This window comes from Zalophus californianus, chromosome 16 (assembly GCF_009762305.2).
Source record: "Zalophus californianus isolate mZalCal1 chromosome 16, mZalCal1.pri.v2, whole genome shotgun sequence".
NCBI classification, from domain to species: domain Eukaryota; kingdom Metazoa; phylum Chordata; class Mammalia; order Carnivora; family Otariidae; genus Zalophus; species Zalophus californianus.
In genome coordinates, this window is record NC_045610.1 from 50,022,046 (window position 1) to 50,045,189 (window position 23,144).

The 23,144-nt window shown below is 38.5% G+C and overlaps 1 protein-coding gene across 5 annotated transcripts in view; it reads left to right on the forward strand.

Annotated features, from left to right (window-relative positions):
* Positions 1-23,144, forward strand: part of CEP112 (centrosomal protein 112) — a 437,815-nt gene that overhangs the window by 222,762 nt on the left and 191,909 nt on the right. For all 5 annotated transcript variants that reach the window (XM_027625475.1, XM_027625473.2, XM_027625474.2 and 2 more), the window contains exon 20: positions 878-1,060. In XM_027625475.1, the coding sequence (XP_027481276.1) occupies positions 878-1,060 (183 nt within the window). The remainder of the gene's footprint in view (positions 1-877; positions 1,061-23,144) is intronic.

A 23,144-nucleotide genomic window follows, 5' to 3' on the forward strand; every position in this document is an offset into this window, starting at 1 on the left:
GTGACTGTTCTTAGCAGCTGTGTGGCCTGGAGTTCACTGGGGAAGCTGGCTTCCTGCAGTCCCCTATTCATCACCTGCTTCAAAGACAGCCTGGCTGGCTATAGTTTGCAGGCCAGGTAGGGTGCCATTGTGCACAGTCTGGGAGGATTAGTATCAAAGCTGCGGCAACCAGGCCCTTGGTCTCGGGCTGCCATTCAGTCTAGCAGGGAGAGGCTAAGACTGGCCAAGGTCACAGTCTCCAGTGTGGAGTGGACTGGGAAAGGATCCTGAGAATAGAATGCTCTTTATGAAATCATGGCGCAAGCTTGCAGCACAGCAGGTGCCCTTCTGGAACACATAACATCTGTTTATGTTGGTATACCGTAGCTGACAACGAGATAATAGAGCTTTGAAATTTATCATTTTATTTTTTAAAAAGACAACTGTATATACAATAATCCAGATGCGTATTTAGCTTCGAGCTTTTATTTGAAAATCATAAAGAAAACTGACCGATTTAATTGCTGCTTTTACGTGTATATATTGAAGCAAACAGCAAAAGCGTACTTCCTATTAACCATTTATAACCATTGCTGATCAGTAATACCCAAATTCTTGGGTAGGAAATACCTAGCATTCAACATAATTTTTTTCAATGTTCAGGCATTTATGTCAACAGATTGCAGAACGATTTCCTGAATATGCCCAACTGTCTTGGATATTAGGAGGTTTGGATAAAATCCCCCCCCCCCAGATGAGTATTTCAAGGGTGAGGTAATAATGACGCAAAAATAAAATTTTCAACTTGGACAAATTAGAGAAAAATTAAGCTGTCCATGAGTTGTCATGACGACAAGGATGTTCTGTTGATGAACTGTCCTCCTCATTGTCCAATCAGATAGTAGAGCTGAAGCTGGAGCATGAACAGGAGAAGACGCACCTATCACAGCAGCACAGCGCAGAAAGGGATAGCCTAGTCCGAGACCACGAACGGGAAATTGAAAACCTGGACAGACAGCTTCGCGCTGCCAATATGGAGCACGAAAATCAAATCCAAGAGTTCAAGAAACGAGATTCACAGGTAATTATCAATAATATTTGATAAAACGGGTATCTATTTTTAAAAAGTCATCAGCGTTTAGTGTTTTCTTATTATTGTTGGTGCACGCTGTTTGATCATTTGCAATACTGACATATAAATGTGATTTTTTTGTTTTCTTGTCCCCCCCCCCCCCCCCCCCCGTTTTGAGGATGAATAAGGCTTTAACTACAGAAACCACAGGTAGCCAGATTAAAAATCCCATGGCGCGCTATAACTTGGCCCCTTTTTTATAATCTTGTCTCAGTTCCTTTCATGATGGATTTTTTTAAGGTATCTGCCCCTTACCCCTCCCCTTAGCCTCAGCAAATCCCTATGAAATATATCAGCCTCACTCCTTGCTTTTTGTTTTAATCTCTGTAGGTAATCAAGCAGCTGTTTTAATATTTGCTTTTCCTTCCTGGTGTTGCTTTTTTTTTTTATTAGACTCTATATTTGATTAGATCACTCAGATGGTAATTGATAAAAATGACTCCAGAGAAGGGCTATTTCCCATCAGGTCTGTGGCTTATTCCTACATGCGCATGCACATGCCTCCTAGCCTCCATCTCTGTAGTCCCTGTTGGAAGCCATTTGGCAGAATAACCCCCAGCTGTGGTAGCATTTGACTCTTCAAACTTATGGATGAAATGTGCACTGTCAGCATGGAAAATTATCTTTATAAATTTCAGATGAAAAAAAATCTTATTGGGTGTGTGCATCTTTGTGGTACAATAAGTTCTTTAGGGTATATATAATCAAAGGCCTTTAGTGTATCCTCTTGAGATTGCTGTGAAATTTTATTAAAGAAAAATTGAGGAGCAATTGATAACAAAAAAAAGATAATTTTCTTTTCTAATAAAACCATATCATATACGAGGTCTAAATACCTCTTTTTCCATTGAAATCCTAACCATATTATTCATACCACCCATAAGCTTCTTCCTAGTTATCCTGTCTCCCCAAATAATATAATTTTTAAACAATGAAATAAGCCTTCTATCTGTGATGACATGTGTTTAAACGATTTTATGATCATCTAAGCAATAAAAATACTACTGATTAAATAAGATGTTTATTTCTTGGGTGGAGGGCGGGAGGCGGTAAGGCAAAGAATAGGAGCTATTGGTTATTTTTCATTTGACCTTGAGTTGTCTTTTACCTTCGGAGAATGACTGGGGCACTATAAGTATACTCGGCACAGGTTTTTTTGTCAATAATATACATTTATAGGGAAACTCTTTTCAATTTGTTTTTTGGGGGTTTGCTAACTAAAAAGGTAGTCATTGTAGTAACCATGGTACCAGCAGAGTCAGGTGGTTCCTGCTCAATCAATGTGTATTATATTTTTGCCACCAACCTCATTAGAGCCTTTATAAAATATATGCTGATCTTCTGATTGTTAGCCGTATAATTTACTAAGAATATTTTCAAACTTATGTTCTCCTTCAAAGATGATGCTTAGCCTTACCATTGTCTTCTATGATAAAGTATTTGGGTCTGAGTCTGTTGTAGGGTGTGTTTGCAGAGTAAAATTGAATACTTGATACAATAAAATACACTAATTTATATAACTTCCTACTATTTTGGTGCTGTTGTGGAAAGCCGACAGTAGCGGAGGCAAAATTTAGAGGAAATCTTTGTGATTTTATATACGTCGTATCTGCCATATATAGGGTGCGGTTCATCCAATAACAAAAGGGAAATTTTAGAATTATTACATATAATTAAGCCTCAGGGAGAGTACAATAAGGTCCTAATTGAATTTCTTCTAATTGAAATAATAATTATGAGGACCATATGACCTCTTCAGATGCTGTAGCATTTGATTGTGTTTCTCCTATTTTGTGTCTTTCTTGGAACAATTGGAATTGCTGTCATGCGAATGATAGTAAAGCAATGGAAACTAAGGCTAAATGCATTCTTGATCTGAATGAAAATGATTTTCTGTGTAAGTTAAACTTGGTTGTTTTTAGAGAATGTATTTTTAAAAAATTTTGCCAGTATGTTATATTTTTAAAACCTTATCATGTATACCAAAATGCTAATAATTTGTATTTATTTTGGTTGTTCATTGAGGATATTAATTCAAAGTTTCCTTCAGGTATGATCTAAATTTTCATGCTAATAATTTGTATTTATTTTGGTTATTCATTGAGGATATTAATTCAAAGTTTCCTTCAGGTATGATCTAAATTTTCCAAATATATCTTTTCATGATTATGATTTAAATAGTGTAATGTATAATACCTTTGAAGTCCTGAGTTCAGTGCATAAATTTCAAAAAAAACAAGTGGACATATATTTTTTTAAAATAGAAGTTTTTTTTCATGTCATTGTTTCGTGGCTTGATACATGTGTGATGTATCTTAAATATTGGATTTGTATAATTTTTAATTTTAGATACAGAGAGATTTGATTTTCAGTTCACATTTGGCTACTCCCATTTAGCAATGGAGGCCATTTTGTAAAAAGGGCTGTTTGAAATACTTAATCAAAAGAGGACCAGTGAAGTACCTATTTTAGATATTATAGCTTTGCTTGTCGCTTTTTCTTCCCTCAGATTGTTGAATGCAGACAAAATACTAGAAATCTACCTTTGGCTTCTTCCAAGTACATAATGTATTGTATTCTGATCAGAAAACCATTATTGTAAAGTATAGTTCCCTACCATAAGGTGAATCATATATCAAACAGGAACTCCCTTTTGGTGAATATGCTGTATAATTATTACAGGTTAGTTGTTACCCAAGTAATTTCTGTTTTATGGAGAAATCCTAAGATACAGTAATGCAACTAAGGACAATTAACTATTTCTCTCATTTTATCTGGTGCATTTAGCTAATTATTCTATGCGTGTATTATATCTTTGTCATAACTTGATTTTCAATCAAGTAGGATATTTTATGTTGTGATGCTTACATTTGTTAAAATGCACATTAAATTTTACCACCCTCATACAAGATGGCCAGGCTGGTATCTACTTAGGGTCATAATGTTTAAGAAAAAGCACCCAGATCAGTAGATATCAAGACATATTAGAAAGTTACAACCTCATTGTCAAATATTTCTCATTTGCCAGATCCCTCTTGTTGAAATTAATTTGGAGGATGATTTGATTGACTTAATCATGCTTTTTAATACAAAGAAAATTTATAGTTTTGTTATGACCATCTTAGAGCTTCTAACATGGTGTTTCTGTGAGTCATTTTGCTTTTGAACTGCAATGTAGTGAAAGAATTTCTACAGTTTATTCCTTTGAATTACAAGAAAAACAGAACTTAGGTTCTTTGACCTCTTAGTTGTTCTTTTAGGACCCTGAACCACTTGGAGATTCTTGATCTTTTATGTTTGTTGCCACAGTGAATGGTGTATATGCATCTGGTGATCTGCCCCAGAGGTGGGGTCACCATTGTGGGACAGCTGTCTACATGACCTGTTGAGGTACAGGCACATGGAAGACTCAGGGTAACCACAGCAGCTACTGTGAACCACCATCAGCATAGTAGGCAAATTAAAACAGCAGACTTGGAGAAGGTTGTCACGAGATCCAAAACTACATCAAACTTAGAATTTGTATATAGGACATTGGATCTTGCCTACCTAACATTGGTATCTCGATGGCTTTCTTGATTTCCTAAACTGAGGATCATGATGCTCATATGAATGAGTTTTGCATAATTAAATGGACAGATCATCGTGATTTTGCCATATTGATTCACAGTAAGAAGCTGCCCTGTTGCTAATTCTAAAATGTAGGATTTTCAGAAATCCTCCTCTTTCTCTCTTCTACTTAAAAAAAAATTTCCAGAAAAGATATTTGTGGTAAGACAGTTTTAATTTTAAAATTATATCTCAATCACATTACTTTATTTTCCATGAATTTGGTAATCTGGGCCCAAAATAAAAATGTCCATTTATAAACTGGGTATGCACCTGTGTGCAGTGGATTGAATACTGGCTATCATTTTTCAAGGATTACTTACAGATGAATTTAGCAGTATGCATGTTCTGAACATTTCTGCTAAACCTGTGCATGGTCTTTGGGCTTTTTTAGGGGAACATTTTTTTCACTGAAAACATTGAGTTTAATTTCTTTATGTGCCAACTACTTTCAAAAAGGATTTGAGGCAGCATTTTGTAATAAACACACACTTAAACACGTAAAATATAACTGAAAATAGTCATTAAGCAATAAATGATATTAACCCCACCAGAAAATCTATACTTTAAAAAAAATGCTTTAGTTAAGTACAGGTTTTAGCTCTGAGCTCACCTAGAAGCCACAGCAAAGAGGGAAACAGGATAAACTGTGTAATTCTATGAAAGAAATCAGACTAGTGCCTTTTTTTTTTTTTTTAGCTCTCAGTTCTGAGAGAAATTGATGACACAGGACTTAGTACAAAGGACGCTGACCAATATAACTGATGATGATCTCTATATGTTAAGACATTTGGAAATAAAATCTAAGATGGTGGGACCATCTTAGATTCTTTAAGTACTTTCACAAAATGTAATTAGCAGGTTTTATTTTAATGTGCCCAAATTTCATTTTAATTAATGGAGAATACCATCATTCTCAATACCAAAAAACACACCTGCTTCAGGAGATCCAATTTTGTACATATTATGAATCAAATGAAAGCATATTTTAAGTCATGAGCCTAGCAAATTCTAGTACTTTCATTATATGACTGATCCTGAAACCCTTACAAAAATGTCTTTAGGAAGTATAAATTAGAAGCATGGCTGAATTAGAAATAGTTTAAGAGTTAAGGCCCTACTGTTAATTTCCAGGAACATTACTCTCTTTCTTCTATCTGATTCTCTTGTCCTCTGAATTTATATTATGGAAAACTATAAGAAATAAAATCAAGTGGTAATTTGGTCCAGGAGTGTAGGATATTTGTATCCGTACTAAAACAGTTTGCTTTCTACCTACATAACCAAACTGGTATTTCATCATCAATATTTATTCATTAGTATCATTTACTTGGTTTTGAGGTAGTATTTTTATTTCTTTGGGTCGAACTGGACTGATCACTTGGAAAAATCAAACTATGTAAATATTTTTCCCCCAACGTCATGAGGCTGTTGCTGTTAATGTAACCCTGCTTTTTGTTCCCCTCCTGTCCCTGGTGACACATGGAGTCACATCAGAGTGGTTGCCTGGTCTTCCAGCTGTGTACAGTCACGCTTGGGTACTTACCCCCAAAACTGTCTTATTTGTATTAGATGGAAAGAGGAATGGAATTAAGTGTGTTTTAAGTATTAAGTGGGTTTTTGCTGCAATGTACATAATGTTTAATGTCAGACATCAGAGTTGGTGGGAAGATGTTTTTAACAATTTATTACTCTGCAAAAAGAAAATAAGACTTTTTTAGTAGACTTATGGTAAAACCATGCATTCCAATTTTCAATGTATTTTCTTTAGATGAAGTTTTATAGTATTATCTAAGTTCTGCATTTAAGATAGGTCAAAAACTTAGTGCATTCACTTAGAATATAAACAGAGGTTTTCCTAACTAAGCCATTTGTATAAGCCTGTGGAGGAAATACTGTTTTTCTGATACCAAAAGCATAGGTTATACAGAATTTTCCAATAAGACCCAAGTTCTTATCATATTTTGACATAGGTGCATCGATGCAACGATCTTATTTACTAGTATGCAGTGGTGGTTTGTCTAATAGGATTACATATGAATTTAATAATATGTTTTATTTATGTATTATATATATTTCTGTGTATAAGAATACTGTTTCTTAGGTGCTTAGTTAGGAGAAAAGATAGGGGGATGACCTTTCAAGTAACGTTTACATTTTTCGTAGATCACTAGCTTTCTTTTTCCATTATAAATCTAAAATTCTGCATTTTCATCTTATAAGCACAAAAATAGCATGTATGCCTATAATTAAACTCTTATAAATAATTCAACTTGGTCCTCACTGTGGAGAGAATTATATGAAGTTGAAAAAACAAAAACAGGCTGAGACAAGGAAATTGATTTCTCTAGGAATGATCCATTTGTAGAAGTATTATACAGTGTATCTTTAGTCCTGTGCATATTTTTTAAATGTGGCAGTTACCATGGAAACCACATTCCATGGCTTGTGGTCCACTTCTAGATAAAGAATATTCCTTTTAAAGACAAACCTTTCAAATCATAACATCAAGTATTCCCTTTGAATTAACAACCCCGTGTCAATTGAATGGTTGCTTTAAAAATTTGTCTTTTGTTCTCATTATACTTAATAGATGTTTTAGAAATATTAAAGTTGTTCTTGAAGAAGTAATAATTAAATGCTGGAGATATATAAAATAGGGGGTGCAATGTGATAACTCTGCAGTGGTGAAAACTGGGGAGCTGGCAAGGGAGCACAAGTCTGTGGGTACAGGATGTCGCACGGACACGCACCTTGTAGTCATGTCAGGTATCTAAGCAACCAGCAGTAACATCGCCAGATTGAGTCAAGAGATGACCACATCCAATTATTTTCGGATTACAGGTAAAGAACCTCTGGTGCAAGGACATTATCTTGCCCAAGGTCACAGAACAAGCAAACCAGGGTTTCTTAATCTTAATTCAGTGCTCATTCTCTATCTCACAGCCTCTTTCAAGAGAGATTTTAGATTTGGGGAGAGACTTGGGCTTGGCAAGAAAGGCACAGGGTTATATGTGAATCTTTGCCTAGCAGGAGAGAGAGGGAGACACTGGTACTCTTTGTTCCCCAAGCTGAGGTTCTCATCGCAATTTGCATTTCTTTCAGTGATTCGCCATACTTGACGTTGCTGCAAAGTCATAATCGAATCATGCTGCGTGAGTTCCAGTTTTAGTAAGCAGTACCTCCTAGAACAACACTGAATTTTTATGCCTGTTTGTGTTTAACAGCAGCAGGAGTGACAAATATTTATTGTGTGCTTCCCCTTCTCCAGGCTCTCTGCTAGGTCCTTTACATTACATCGCCTTTTTCCACCCTTCCAACACTCGATAAGGATTAAATTTCGCATTTGGAAACTCTGTTTTGACCTTCTTACCTGGCTCGTAAAATGAATGTATGTTATTCCATTTTATTGATGAGAAAAGTTTCAGAAAGCATAGGTAACACGCCCAAGGTTACATAACTAGTAGTTAGTGTAGTTTGGACTCATGGTGATGTCTCCTGCCGCCATACGCCTGCTTATGTATGAGCTCGTTGTCTCTGAATTTCATTTATTCGGCAATAAATTCCATTATATTTTCAATTTTGGACTGTTAATACATTGCTATATTTAAAATATTGATACCCATAACTCAGACTATGTAAATCCAAATCAAGACTTAGTCAGTAGTTTCAAACTTTCTACAAAGTCACAAGCCATGGCTGTGTCTCTATTCTGAGGCAAATTAAACTCTGAAGAGATACAAATTCTTAATATTTTATTTGGAATAGAATTCCTTCCCACAAATTTCAGAATCTGTAGAATAGAAAAATGAATATGATTTTGAGATGGGTTTACTTTCGGCTTTTACATTATTGTTGAAATTAAAAGACATGTCTAGTGTAAGAATCCAGGAAGCTTTTAAGTCAATGGACCTACCCAGTCTCTATAAAAATCGATTTGAGATTTGCATTTAGTGCTGGTGAAATATGGTTTGTTGTGAATGGTTTTATTATGGGTGAATATCTGTTATATTCACATACGAATTTGGAATATTATATACGACCCTTTCATTTTATGGAATGAATTTTTAAATCTCAAAAGACTTCGATGTTAGTATTTTTCCCCTAAAGGAACCCATATCATGATCCTTACTGCATGACAGCAGCTTGTCAAAACCTTTTAGAAATGAGGTCAAGGTGATTTAAAAGTAAGTTCAAACTGGGACACTTTCTTGACAGAAATAAAAGGAATAACTAGAAAATGTGTTGCCTTTAGAATCCTCAAAAACAATTTACATTGATGCAGTTTTTGTTTAGTTCTAGACTTATTGTGGTCAAAATGAGAACTTTTCAGATGAGTTCTTTTTTTTTTTTTTTTACATAAAATACCGCAGAGATGAATTGTTATTCCACATACTGAATGTCATTCCCATTGATATAAGGAAAAATGCCTTCAGTTATTTTTAGCATATTGCTCTTGTCCTTTTCACCTCTGCCTCAATGAAATTACTAAGAATGTTGGCAGAAATTATCTTTGAGGAAATACTGGATGAATAACTCTTCTTTCTTGATGTCTTGGAAAAGTCATTTTTGGATTTCTGACTCAGTTCTCTCAGAGACATCCTTGATGTCTTTATTTAGATATTTGAGGTAATTTTTTGTGACGGGGAGGTCAGAGCCAAAGTGCAAGAAATGATTGGCAAAATGATGATATCATGAAATGTTCAAAGAGTTGGCATATTGAAGCTTATTAAACTGTCATTTTGTCTTCCATTCAGGACTAATTGGAATCATGCCTAGTTGCATGATAGGAAAGATATTTAACACCTGAGAATTTCTCATGAGAAAAGTGACAGGAATCAATATCAGGGAGACCTTAAACTCATGTTTGAGGAAGCAAAAGAACTACATGAAAATAATAGTCTATTTTCAAGCCACTTTAATATTTGTGTACAGAAAATATTTGAAAAATATTGTTAATGGGAGAAAATGTTCAGATAACAAAAATTGGCCTAATTGAGACTAAAAGCATTGAAATTGGTGGATTAATGTGAAACTTGAGGTAATGTTTTTCAGTTGAAACAAATATTAAAGTTCAGTGAAACTTATTTTTCTTCACTTGTTTTACGTTGTTACCTGACAGTCATTTTAAATTGTTACCTGACCTCTCAAATATTTGGGGGCATTTGTGTACTGAGAGGTTGGAGAAAGATCACAAAAAATCAGGAAGAAACAATACATAATTAGACTTGGAGGGTTTAAAAGTGTGTGTGTTATTTTTCTGGTTCGTTTTGATTTGTTTACCTTACGTACGAGGTCAAGGCCTGAAAGTATTAGTAATATTTGAAAATGAGTAATGGCATCCTCCGAGAATGAAGTTTGCTGAAATATGTGGCTTGGATCTGGGGTCTCTTTCTTTGTTAGTGGGAGCAGTTGCAAGGCAGGATTAATCTTGCAGTATGTGTGTGTGTATGTGCGTGCGCGCGCGTGTGTGCTTGCGTGCACATGTGTGTATGTATGTGTGCTCACACACGTGTGTGCGTGCACGCTCGTGGGTATGTGTGTGTGCTCGCACACGCGTGTGTATGTGTGCACGCATGCGTGTGCCTGCTCGTGTGTATGTATGTGTGCTCGCGCACACACGTGTGTGTGTGCATGCATGTGTGTGCTCGCTCGCGTGCACATGTGTGTATGTGTGCGTGCATGTCTCCCACTGATATCATCACTTTGTAGGACAGAGGAGCTTTCAGTGAACATGAAACCAGCAGTCCAGCCAGGCCTAGCATATCAAAACAAGGGAATTTTCCAGTGGAAGGACTTGAAAGTTACAGGTCTTTAAAAAGGTTAAAATTAAACTGGTGATTCATTGATCTTAAGTTTGCTCCTTAAGTCAGTATTTATTAATGAAACAAACCCCAGATCCCTGGGGTCAAGTGGGACCTTATTTATTTTGTTATTTGCAAAGATGTCATTTAATGTACAAAATGCATGTGTTCACCAAATGTTTCCTGAAAAGCTAATTTTTTTGTAATGTAAATGTTATTCTCACTTGTTGGGCAAGTTTTGTAGTAGCTCCAGATAAAGTGCTGTTGGCATGTGCAGCAAAAGTGGAGTGTTAGGTTTGAAAACTTTTGTTCTTCAGTTATTCAAAAGTAATGCCAAATCTGTCATTAGACAAAAGCCATGAGTTCAAGAGGTACAGTGTGTTGCCAGCCCCTATTAAAGTCAATCCTGACTGTGCATATGTTGGTTCAAACTTTGGGAAACATGGACATGCACTCTTGTACTTTACCTCTCCGTGATCATTTCTAGTGACTTGCAGTAAACATCACGATCTGTTACTATAAAGTTGGCGTTTCTTAGAATAAGTCATTCAACTTAGAAACAAGAATAGTGGAGTAAATGTTCTCTGAAAATCATAATCATAATTATTGTTAACTATTCTGATTGCTTTTCGAAGTCTCATTGTTCCATGTGGATATTGACAAAATAGAACTCTGTGACTTCAACACTTTTATAATTGTGACTCTTTGGATAATCTATAAATCAAATTTATTTCCATATACATTTTCCTATCTGTAAAAATTAGGCAGAATTCTGTATATGGAATTTCCTTATGACAGAGGCTTTATTCCACGTGATTCATTTATCCAGTACAGATTTCTTGAGTGCTATTCTGTACCAGGTCCTGAGGCTGGGTGTTTTAGGAGGTGCTTTTCCCATCCTGGTGCATTTGAATGTTGTCCCAGGCTTGTACAGGGCACTGCCTCACTGGCCCTAAGAGAGTTCCTGCTCTGGGTACAGCAAAGAACAAGAGAGACCAGTCCTCTGCTCTAAAGGAACTCACACTTGAATGGGGGGAGACAGGTGATAACACACACAAAAAAAACCCAAAGTAACAAGGAGAACATCACATAGCCGTAACTGGTAGGTGGAGAATTAACACGGAGCAGTTAAGTCACAGACAAGCGACTGAGTGATTGTGTGAGCTGGCCATCAGAGAAGACCTCTCCAGGGAAGAGCTATCTACACTAAGAAAGATCTGATGGATGACAAGCCAACCAGGCTGAGGGAACAGAGACCCATGTAGAGACCCTGGAGGAGAATAAATTTAGTGTGTTCAGGAAATTAAAAAGGAGGTCTGATGGCATGAGCTTAGGAGGTGCAGGGAAGGACAGGACCTTTGAAGAATTGAGATTCCATTTGAGATATGATTGGAAGACAATTAGAGGATTTTCAGCAGTAATGTGACATGATCCTACTCATGTTGTTTGAGGTCCACTGTGGCCATTGTGTACAGTCAGGATGTCTGTATGACATATGTATTTGAGCCAATAGTACTTTCTGATGGGTTAGGTATGGGGAGTGAGGGAAGGAGGAGGCTTTGGGGTTTTGGTCTGAGCAGCTAGGTAAGTGGTGGCATCAAATATGAACATGATTAGAGGGGAATGAAAGCAAAAGAAAGAGTTCTGTTGTTGCCAAACTGAGTCTGAAGTCTTACCTGCCAAATGGAGATGGGTCAGACGGGGAGTTGGATATGCAGGTCAAGATTCCAGATAAAGGAATGTGGACATCATTGGCCGGTAGATAATTAAATCATGGGCCTGGAACCAATTACCAATTTCTTATCAAATATGAAGACAGAAATGCTGGTTCCTGGCCAGTCTGCACCACTTACTGGCCCTTTAAACCTGAGTGACCCAATTCATATCTCTGATCATCATTTTCACATCGGGAATATTCATTCATTCATTTAGCATCATCTGTTGAGCTTCTACTGTGTGCCAGGCACTACACTAGACCTTGGAATATTAACAAAGGAACAATCCCTGCCCTCTAGCTTATAGTCTCTGGGGAAAAAGGCATTGCACCTGTCATAAAAGGAGGGTAATATGGTTCATACCAACAGATAGGAGCAAAGAATGCCTTCTTTTAACAGAGACAAAGGATGCATCTTATCACACATCAAAGGCTGCATGGAATAGGGGACATAGTAACACCCCTGGTTAGAAGGACATGCTGCTCTGGCCCACGAGTCCCCGTCAAGGCATCCCTTTGCCGATGACACTGCCTGACATTTCCTTCACCATTCAGTGAGGTGGAGGGAGATTAATATCCTCCTGGCCCCTTTCTACTGTTTGGAAACTTTGCCTTCATGCCTGCCTTGTCCACCAGATGTGTGAGGAACTGGTAATGATATCAGCATGGAAATGGACAGTTTTATTCTGTGGCCTCTTCTAGCTGGCCCAGGCTTTAAGCCTCCCAAAGTTACAGTTTATCTCTATCTCTATCTCTATCTCTATCTCTATCTATCTATCTATCTATCTATCTATCTATCTATCTATCTATCTAAGTGGAAGAAAGTGATAATGGTACTTTGATCCCAAGTGAAGATGTGTCAGTCATGTGGTATAAGGGCATAGCGTCTGGGGAGGTGATCAGAAAGGTTGCATTAAAGGAGATATCATATGCATTGCATTTCAAAAATGAGTAGAAATTTGCTATGCAAATTAGACTAGGAGAAGCATTTTAAATAGGAGTAGCATGATCAATACCTGGAGAAGCCTTTATACCATGTTGAGGAGTCAGAACTGGATCCCTTTGAATGCCGTCTCCAGTTTGGTGTTTATACTCTCTGTTTATGCTGCCATTTCTGTGCCTTCCAGCTGTCTACATCCTTGTCCTACTTGTAACATGTATTACCCTTCTGGTAATTATACAGAACAGTGTGCTCCCAAATAGGGTTTATTAGGGTATGGGAAGAAAAAAGATAGAACTTCTATTTATATGTACTTGTATCTCATCTTTTAAAAATACCCATTTTGTGCGAATTTTTGTAATGTACATAATGTATTAGTACAGTGATGTTACAGATTTATATATATATTTATATGTACACACTGGGTTCCGTGCCCCATTTTTTTATGATAGAGATGTCCAATAAAAAAGTTTAGAGATTATAACCATCAACAATCAGAAATCACTGAAGAATTTGAAGCAGATGATTAGGAAGAGGAAGGCAGTGAGATTGAGGCTGGGTGACTAGTTAGGACTTATTCCAGAGAGAGATGATGAAGGACTTAGCTAAGGCATTGGCAATGGGGCAAGTTGATGTGGCAGTGAGGGAGAGAGAGGAGACCCAGAGATATGGCTTGCTGTGCCATGGGACAGTTAGGTGTAGATGTTTTGGAGGTAAGTGGCAATATAGGACTAGAGTTTAAAAGAGAGCACTCCTTTGGGAATAGAGATTTGGGAGTCACCAGGATGGATGGTCATGGATACCAACAGTGAAGATGAGATCTCCTAAGGAGGCAGAGTAGAATGAGGATGGATGACATTGGTTGCCTAAGGGAAGATGGAGGCGATGGAGCAGGATAAGAAGACCAAGAAAGTGGGTCAAAGATGATAGAGGCAGTGGTGTTTCAGGAGCCAGGAAAAATCACAATACCTAACTCCTGGATTGTTTGTGAGAATTTGAAATGGGCAAGTATTTTTGAATAACAGTTTATTTATTATAAATAAATAAATATCAGCTTATTTATTCCAATCTGTGAACTGTGGCCACATAACACAAACAGACTAGTGCACCAAATGGACAGCAGTCTCTGAAGTCAGACTCTGCAATCCTGCACCTGGGACGTTGGCTTGGAGAACAGGGAGCCCATTTCAGAGACCTGGGAGAATGAAGCATCTTGGGGGGGATAGTGGCAGAGTCAGGCATGGTTTGCGGGCAACCCTAAACCAGGCTGTCATAACGTTGGCGGGGGGCGGCGGTCAGCTCTGCGTGCAGCTCTGTGCCCGTGTTCCCTCTGCTGCTCCTGGGAGCAGTGAGGTTTCAGGTCCACAGGGAGCCTTTACAGGTTGGGTACAGAGAAAGTTTCCACAGCTCACCTACGGAAGGAAGCAGGGATCACCCAGTGAAGCACAAATGATCAAGTTTTGCCTGGGCCTACGTAAGAGCCAAGAGTTAGAGGATCTGAGATGGGAAGGAGAACATATCTAGTGTCAGCTGACAGGAGATAAGGAGATCACAGGGTTGTCTGAAGCTCTCCCAAAATGCCCAGATTCTCAGACCGAGTCACTTGCCTGTGGAAAACCTCCTGCCCAAAATAGTCTACCACTGTGCCTGGGATCTCCCAGTTCCATTGCTTGAAACATCTCTGAATAGAGTCTGGGTTGGCGAACATTCCCTCTTTTGCTTGCCCTTTTCTTTGTTGAATACATTTGCCTTGACTAGGTAGCCCATGTGCACATTTAAAATTTCAAAATGGATAAATTCATACAGTAAAATGAATTCTTGAATAGGTAATTCAGGAGCACTTTATTTTTTTCTTTTTTTAAAATTTTATTGTGTTATGTTAGTCACCATACAATACGTCATTAGTTTTTGATGTGGTGTTCCATGATTCATTGTTTTCGTATAACACCCAGTGCTCCATGCAGTATATGCCCTCCTTAATACCCATCACCAGGCTAACCCATCCCCCCAACCTCCTCCCCCCTAAAATCCTCAATTTGTTTCTCAGAGTCCATAGTCTCTCATGGTTCCTCTCCCCCTCCGATTTCACCTCCTTCATTTTTCCCTTCCTTCTCCTAATGTCCTCCATGCTATTCCTATGTTCCACAAATAAGTGAAACCATATGATAATTGACTTTCTCTGCTTCACTTATTTCACTTAGCATCATCTCCTCCAGTCCCATCCATGTTGGTATAAAAGTTGGGTATTCATCCTTTCTGATGGCTGAGTAATATTCCATTGTATGTATGGATCACATCTTCTTTACCCATTCATCTGTTGAAGGGCATCTCGGCTCTTTCCACAGTTTGGCTATTGCGGACATTGCTGCTATGAACATTGGGGTGCATATGGCCCTTCTTTTCACTACATCTGTGTCTTTGGGGTAAATACCCAGGAGTGCAATTGCTGGGTTATAGGGTAGCTCTATTTTTAATTTTCTGAGGCACCTCCATACTGTTTTCCAAGGTGGCTATACCAACTTGCATTCCCACCAACAGTGTAAGAGGGTTTCCCCTTTCTCCACAACCTCTCCAACATTTGTTGTTTCTTGCCTTGTCCATTTTTGCCATTCTAACTGGTGTAAGGTGGTATCTCAGTGTGGTTTTAATTTGAATTTCCCTGATGGCTAATGACGATGAACATTTTTTCATGTGTCTGTTAGCCATTTGTATGTCTTCTTTGGAGAAGTGTTTGTTCATGTCTTCTGCCCATTTTTTGACTTGATTATTTGGTTTTTGGGTGTTGAGTTTGAGAAGTTCTTTATAGATCATGGATACCAGCCCTTTATCTGCAGTGTCATTTGCAAATATCTTCTCCCATTCTGTGGGTTGCCTCTTTGTTTTGTTGACTGTTTCCTTTGCAGAGCAGAAGCTTTTTATCTTGATGAAGTCCCGAAAGTTCATTTTTGCTTTTGTTCTACTAGCCTTTGGAGGTGTATCTTGAAAGAAGTTGCTGTGGCCAATGTCAAAGAGGTTACTGCCTATTTTCTTCTCTAGGATTTTGATGGATTCCTATCTTACATTGAGGTCTTTCATCCATTTTGAGTTTATCTTTGTGTAGGGTGTTAAGAGAATGGTCGAGTTTCATTCTTCTGCACATGGCTGTCCAATTTTCCCAGCACCATTTATTGAACAGACTGTCTTTTTTCCATTGCATATTTTTTCCTGCTTTGTCGAAGATTATTTGACCACAGAGTTGAGGGTCCGTATCTGGACTCTCTATTCTGTTCCATTGGTCTGTATGTCTGTTTTGTACCAGTACCATGCTGTCTTGGTGATCACTGCTTTGTAATATAGCTTGAAATCAGGCAACGTGATGCCCCCAGCTTTGTTTTTCTTTTTCAACATTTCCTTGGCGATTCGGCGTCTTTTCTGATTCCATACAAATTTTAGGATTGTTTGTTCCAGCACTTTGAAAAATGTCATTGAAATTTTGATCAGGATGGCGTTGAAGGTATAGATGGCTCTGGGTGCATAGACATTTTAACAATGTTTATCCTTCCGATCCATGAGCATGGAATGTTTTTCCATCTTTTTGGGTCTTCTTCAATTTCTTTCATGAGTGTTCTGTAGTTCCTAGAGTATAGATCCTTTACCTCTTTGGTTAGGTTTATTCCGAGGTATCTTATGGTTTTTTGGTGCTATTGTAAATGGAATCGTTTCTCTAATTTCTCTTTATACAGTTGCATTGTTAGTGTATAAGAAAGCAATTGATTTCTGTGCATTGATTTTTTTATCCTGCTACATTACTGAATTGCTCTATGAGTTCTAATAATTTGGGGGTGGAGTCTTTTGGGTTTTCCACACTTTAAAAAAACTTACATGAATAAAGGTATATTGTAAAAAGAACAAATGATCTCTTTTAAGATGGAAATACATCTCCTAGGATTTCTTCATTTGTATCTATTCATTCCTCTGTTATTGAATGTCTTTGTGTAGGAGTCACTGTGCTCGGAGAAGGTATACAAAAACAAGACAAAACCCTTCCCTGGAGGAGCTCACAATCTGGCCAGGCAGCTTAGCAAGTACACATCTCATTCCAAATGAGATAATTGCTGTTATCTGGTTATCTGCCCTGCATCCCTGGCCAGGGAAGTCCTGACAGAAGGGAAGTTCAGAATGACATTGAGGTGGAGAGGAAAAGAACTGTCATAGCCACCCTATTGTGAAATTGTTTCTCATTAAATTACTCTCATCAAGCTGAAGTCCATTACAGCGAAGAAACGGGAGTTTTGATGGATGAAAGAGTGTGAGAGGAGAAAGAAGATGCATGGGGGATTGGAGTCAGAAGACTGGTACATCTGGAGGTGGGGGAGGGGAGAAAAAGACTTAGGAAGTGCAGACAAGGAGGTAGGAAAATGCTAAAGGCAAGCTTCACTGGCTTTGAAGTTGTGGCTGGGGTTAGTAGTGCCCAAACTATAGTCACCTTGAGACACAAAAGAGGAAACAGCCCCTCCTTTAAGGAAAAAAGCGCCAGGATGTTCCAGTCCTCATAGAAAGCCTGGGGCCAAGTGAGAGGATACAGGTCAGCTCCTCTAGAATAAGGCTGTAGATCTCCTGCCTGTGAGAGGTCCTCTCTACTTCCCAGGCCTGTGGCCTGATTCTGTTTGAGCACATTATTCCTTCTCCTGCACCACATTCCCTGCCCTGGTACCCCATCAGCTGAGTTGCCCCCGTGGGGTGTGCTTGCAGGACTAGCCTAAAGCTTAGCTGTCACAAGTAAACAGGTGTATGCTCAAGGGTTTGGCCGGTCACGGCCAGGTCAGATTTCAACATAAGGAAGAGACAGTACCCACGAGCTACTGGAACTGGAACAGTGGGGAGTTCCAACATCCACTTGCAAAAGAATGGTCATTTTCATTAAAATGTGATTCTGTTGGGCGCCTGGGTGGCTCAGTTGGTTAAGCGACTGCCTTCGGCTCAGGTCATGATCCTGGAGTCCCGGGATCGAGTCCCACATCGGGCTCCCTGCTCAGCAGGGAGTCTGCTTCTCCCTCTGACCCTCTTCCCTCTCATGCTCTCTATCTCTCATTCTCTCTCTCTCTCTCAAATAAATAAATAAATAAATAAAAAATCTTTAAAAAAAAATGTGATTCTGTTGTACAAAGACACATAAACATTTTTAACAAGAAATAGCCTAGTTTTCATTGTTCTGTGTATTGTTTATTTTGAGAAGGGGAATCGAGTATCATGTTATGCACTAGACACTTTCACGTGCTTTCTGGAAGGTTGTAGGTATTAACCTCAGTTTTTCCAGAAGGGAAGGCAGACTCAAGCTGTGTAGCTCTGAAGTGCCAGGGCTAGGACTTGAACCCAAATCTGCCTGGCTTCAAAGCCCGGGAACTTCCTCTCGCCTGCACCTCTGTCATGATGGAAATAAAAGGCATACCCATTGGTGGAAAAGCCTTTTCTTGCTACTCACTAGCGACTTGTGGTTAACATTCATGACTATTGGGAGGGCAGTTTCACAGAACAAATCGAATCGGCGTGTCAGGACTATTTAGAAGAGCAAATAGTTCAGGGAGACTCCCGGTCCCTCCCCCACATCTTGGCAGAGCGCCCCCCCAGCATTTTACACGGGGTGTTGCGGCTCCTTGTGTTTGAGTAGTCGTTAATGCCACACCATAGTGATGGCTGCAAGTCTTCCCCCTGAGTAGCTCTTTCCCTTCTGAAGCCTTGTAGCAGCCCATGGTTGTTCAGATTGAGCTCAGCAATGTTTTCAAACGTTAATTTGGTTTGACATGACTTGGTGCACAAATTAATTGTGTGCACAAATTAATTCAGGCACATCCTGCTCCCTGTACATGAAAAGAATGAAATTGTAGTGAATCACATTGTCCCGACCACATGTGAATTGTAATGTTACCAGCAATCAGACTACTAAAGAACAAAAGCTGGCAACATATAGTAACTCTGAATTCGGCCAGTCCCACAACATTAGCATAAACATGCGAGGCAATCCAAACAGTTTTGGACTTCCTAGGAAAGTGTCCCCATTCTTATCTACTTCTAAAAGAATGTGGAATAAACTATTCATTTAACCAAGTCTAAAAATATGTCTGCTATGCAGTTATAATCATGTGTCATTAATCAGAAAACACTGCAGAAACTCTGACAAATTAAAAACACAAGGATGTGTCTGCAAGGGTTTGCAGCCATTAAAAAGCTGCTTCACCTCTCAGGCGAGCTCTTTTATGGCAACTTCTTGCTCAGTGTACTGACATCTTCAAAGGCTCTGACATCTGTCGGCCTTTGAACTACCATTAAAAAATATTATCCCATTTCCATTCTTTTATGCCCATTTTTTTAATTATAGCCCTTCTTTCAAGTTGGGAACATGGTTGGTTTAAACGATGCTGTCCTTTCGTTTTCAGCCACCCAGCTGCGGTTTGAATAAATTGATGTAGAATCAAAGGCGGGACTTTAAAGGAAAAAGGTTTGATGGACTTGGACTCCGAACCAGATGAGGTTTTATGATGAAAAGGGGTTTAATCCCAGCCCAAGCAATGCTTCTATCAGTTGAGCAGTACAAAGCAATTCATATATATAGGTTCACGCGAAATGATCTATTTTTTTTTAACAGCACAGATCTCTTCAGGACTTGCAAATGTGGCATTAGCTAATATTCAGAGAGCTGATTTCCTTTCATCCACCAGAAGCTTATGATTATAGTACAGTTCTCGAATTGGAAATGAGAGCTGCAACACAGATTTAAAGCTGCTGTCTGATTTGTATTCAATATACATGTCACTGCGGGACAGGCTAGTCTGGGCCAAGCTGGTTCAATACAAGGAAAAACAGTTTCATCATCGGAGATTCTTTAGTCAAAAATATCACCAGCTAATTAAAACAGCAGTCTCATGACTATTAGCGAGGTGTTTGGTTGAATGGTATCTCTTTAAATTTGACAGGAAGGATTAGGAGACGCATCCTCTCTTTTTATTACATATTCTTCTTACAGCGTTAATGTGTTCAAGTGCATTGCAGGGTAATGAAGTGTAATCAGTTAACTCAAACCACTTAAAAAAAAAAAAGAAAACAACATGATTTGAAAACAATTGCTTCTTTTGCATTGAAATATTTCCCCTCATTTGATTCTTGATCTGGAAAAAAATCATTAATGAAAGCAGACTTCAACGTTGTCTTTGCTCAGTATACTATTGAATGGTAAATACTATCTTCAGCCAAATAGTGAAGTAACTAGGTAAGTAGTTAGGATAATTACAAGCCTAGAACATAGGTCTAAGTTCACTTTAGAGTAAAAAGTGAATTTATTTTTAAATTTTCTCATAGTAATTTAGGATAAATAGTCCTTTCCGTCCATCAGAAAATTTTCTTAAGATAATGTGCACCTGCTTTACGTTAGAAGTTTGCTGTCTACTTCTCAGAATGAAAATCCTTCTTCCATTTACTTGGATAGTTTGGTACTATTTAGTTGTACAGATTTGGTCATTCTGCAGTAGTTATTTTCATCCTCTTCAAATAGAATATCTATTTAAACTACAAATTCATATCCAAACCGTAGTTTGAAGAAATTCTGAATATGTTCAGTTTCAAATTAGCGAAACAGTTGTCAGTAAGAGGAGCGATACTTTAATTCTTCTTTTACTCCAGTCCGTGGTCTACCTCATTCTAGAATGTTTCTCTCTCTCTCCTCCTTGGAAAGAAACTTTTTTTTTTTAAATAGGATTTACCAGGAAATACATTTTGCTAGTCCTTACATATTTTTTTTTTTGTAGATTCACGAGAGTTTATTGAGTTACTTGGCAGAAGTTGGATTTCTCTCAGTTATAATCATCATGGTTTTTCACTCTGTGGGATCTCGTTTAGCTCCCCCTTTTTATGGTACTGTGACTGGCCAGTCTTTCACTGCTCCTAACCATGTAGTTAGGGTTTTATCACTGAATACACCCCTTTTCCTCTATCCTACTGATTTCTGTCTATCTTCCCACTGAGTCCTGGTTTTCCTCCTGCTTCTCCCACTTCTCCGTCTTAGTTCAGCTTCTTTTTTCTCTACCATCTCCTCTACCTCTCCACTTAATCTTGGAGTCTGGTGCCTTCTCTTTTTTTCCTCTTCATTTTTCTGTTAAGTGATCATCTACATTTCAGTGGCCTTAAATAACTCTGTGCTAATAACCTCAAAGTTCTTATCTCTCATCCAAGAGCGGGACTCAAATATCCGGCTGCCTCTTGGCATCTTCTCCCAGCTAGCTCACAAACACCTTGAATTTCACACGTCTAGAACTGAAACTTCCACACCCATTTTCTCTGTGTCTATAAATGGTATTACTTTACGGTCCATGCTCAAGCCAGAACCTAGACGCCATTCTTGAATGGCTTCCCTTTCCCTTAATTCGTCAGTAAATACTATAGATTCAGCCCCCAAATAGATTTCTAGTCCATTCACTTCCTTCTCTTGCACCTACTGCCCCAGTGCAGCTGACCAGCGTCTTTAACCCAGACTATCAGAAGCCTGCTGATAGTCCTGCTTTCTTTCTTGTTCTTCTCAAGAGCCATAGTGATCAAAATGTCTATTGGATTAGAAAACTCCCCTGCTTAAAATCCTTCAACAGCTGGTACTGAGAATAAAATCCAAACTTCTTAGCATGGCCCTCAAGACCCTGCACGACCTGGTCCTCCTATTGTTACCTCCCCAACATCTTCTCCAGCTGTTTTCCCCTTGCCTCCCATACTTGAGCTATAGTGGCCTCTATTTAGTTGCTAAAATATACCACACTCCTTCCAACTTTGGCTCATGATGTTCATTGGAAGTGGAAGGCATTTGCTCTAACTCTTTGTATGACCGGCTCCTTCTCATTCTGTAAGTCTTGGCCTGATCGTTAACTCCTCCAATAGGACTTCTCTAATGACTCTGAGAAGGACAATGCCCTACTATTCTCTATCAGAGCACCTTGCTTGTGAACTTCACAGAACTTTGTGATTCTTGATCTGGAAAAAAATCATTAATGAAATGATTTTTATTTCATTAAAAGTCACTAATGAAATGATTCTATTTATCTTATATATTTATTAATTTTTGTCTATTCCATCAAATAGACTGAAAAAGGGGACCCCATCCCTTTTCCTCACTTCTGTATACCTGCACCTAAAAGATTCCTGGTATAGACTCTGGCCTCAGCGAACATTTGTGAACGTCTGTATTAACAAGGGCAGACTCGCTGATCAGCAGGAGCCCCAGAACAGCCATGCGAGGCTCTCCTCTGCGGAGCCAGTAGTGGCTTCAGGGTTGGGTTAGGTCACAGGGGAAGAGGCTGATGGCTTCCATGCTCTCACAGAAGCCCCCAGTTCATGTTAGTTGTTTTTTGTTGGTTTTTCTTTCTAGTTTTGTTAATTTTGTTTGTTTGTTTTTCTGTTTGTGTGTGTTTGGATGGTGTTGTCAGTGTACTTACTGTTCCAACCTCTTGAGTTCCCACAGAACTTCTAAAATGCAATGACAAAAAATATATATGTAGAATTCACCCATAATTACTGTTATGTCATTATTAATTGCATGTTTGTGTCTTCCAGAGGAGGGACTATAGTTTCTCTGTCTTTGAATCTCTAAGAACCTACCAGAGGGCCTGACCCAAGTGCTGATGCTTCATCAGCGAATGAAATGAATACAGATCAATAAGTTTAACCATTTTGTAGGGATTGGTCTAAGTCTGGGCTTTGCTTGTACCCAGAGCCTACCTTTTAACCTTCTGATTTCTAAAATATGTGGAGGATGCTTATTAAATCTCCAAATAATAATCACTTCAGAGAACTGGTTACTATTTTGGTAATATGATTAAAATTATACCATATTCATCCAACATGTGCTGAAGGCCTCCTTAGTCTCAGGCACATTGTTAGCTGCTGAAGATGCAAAAATGAGTAAGACACTTACTCATAAGGAGTAAATGGCAGAGAAACATAGGAAATAAT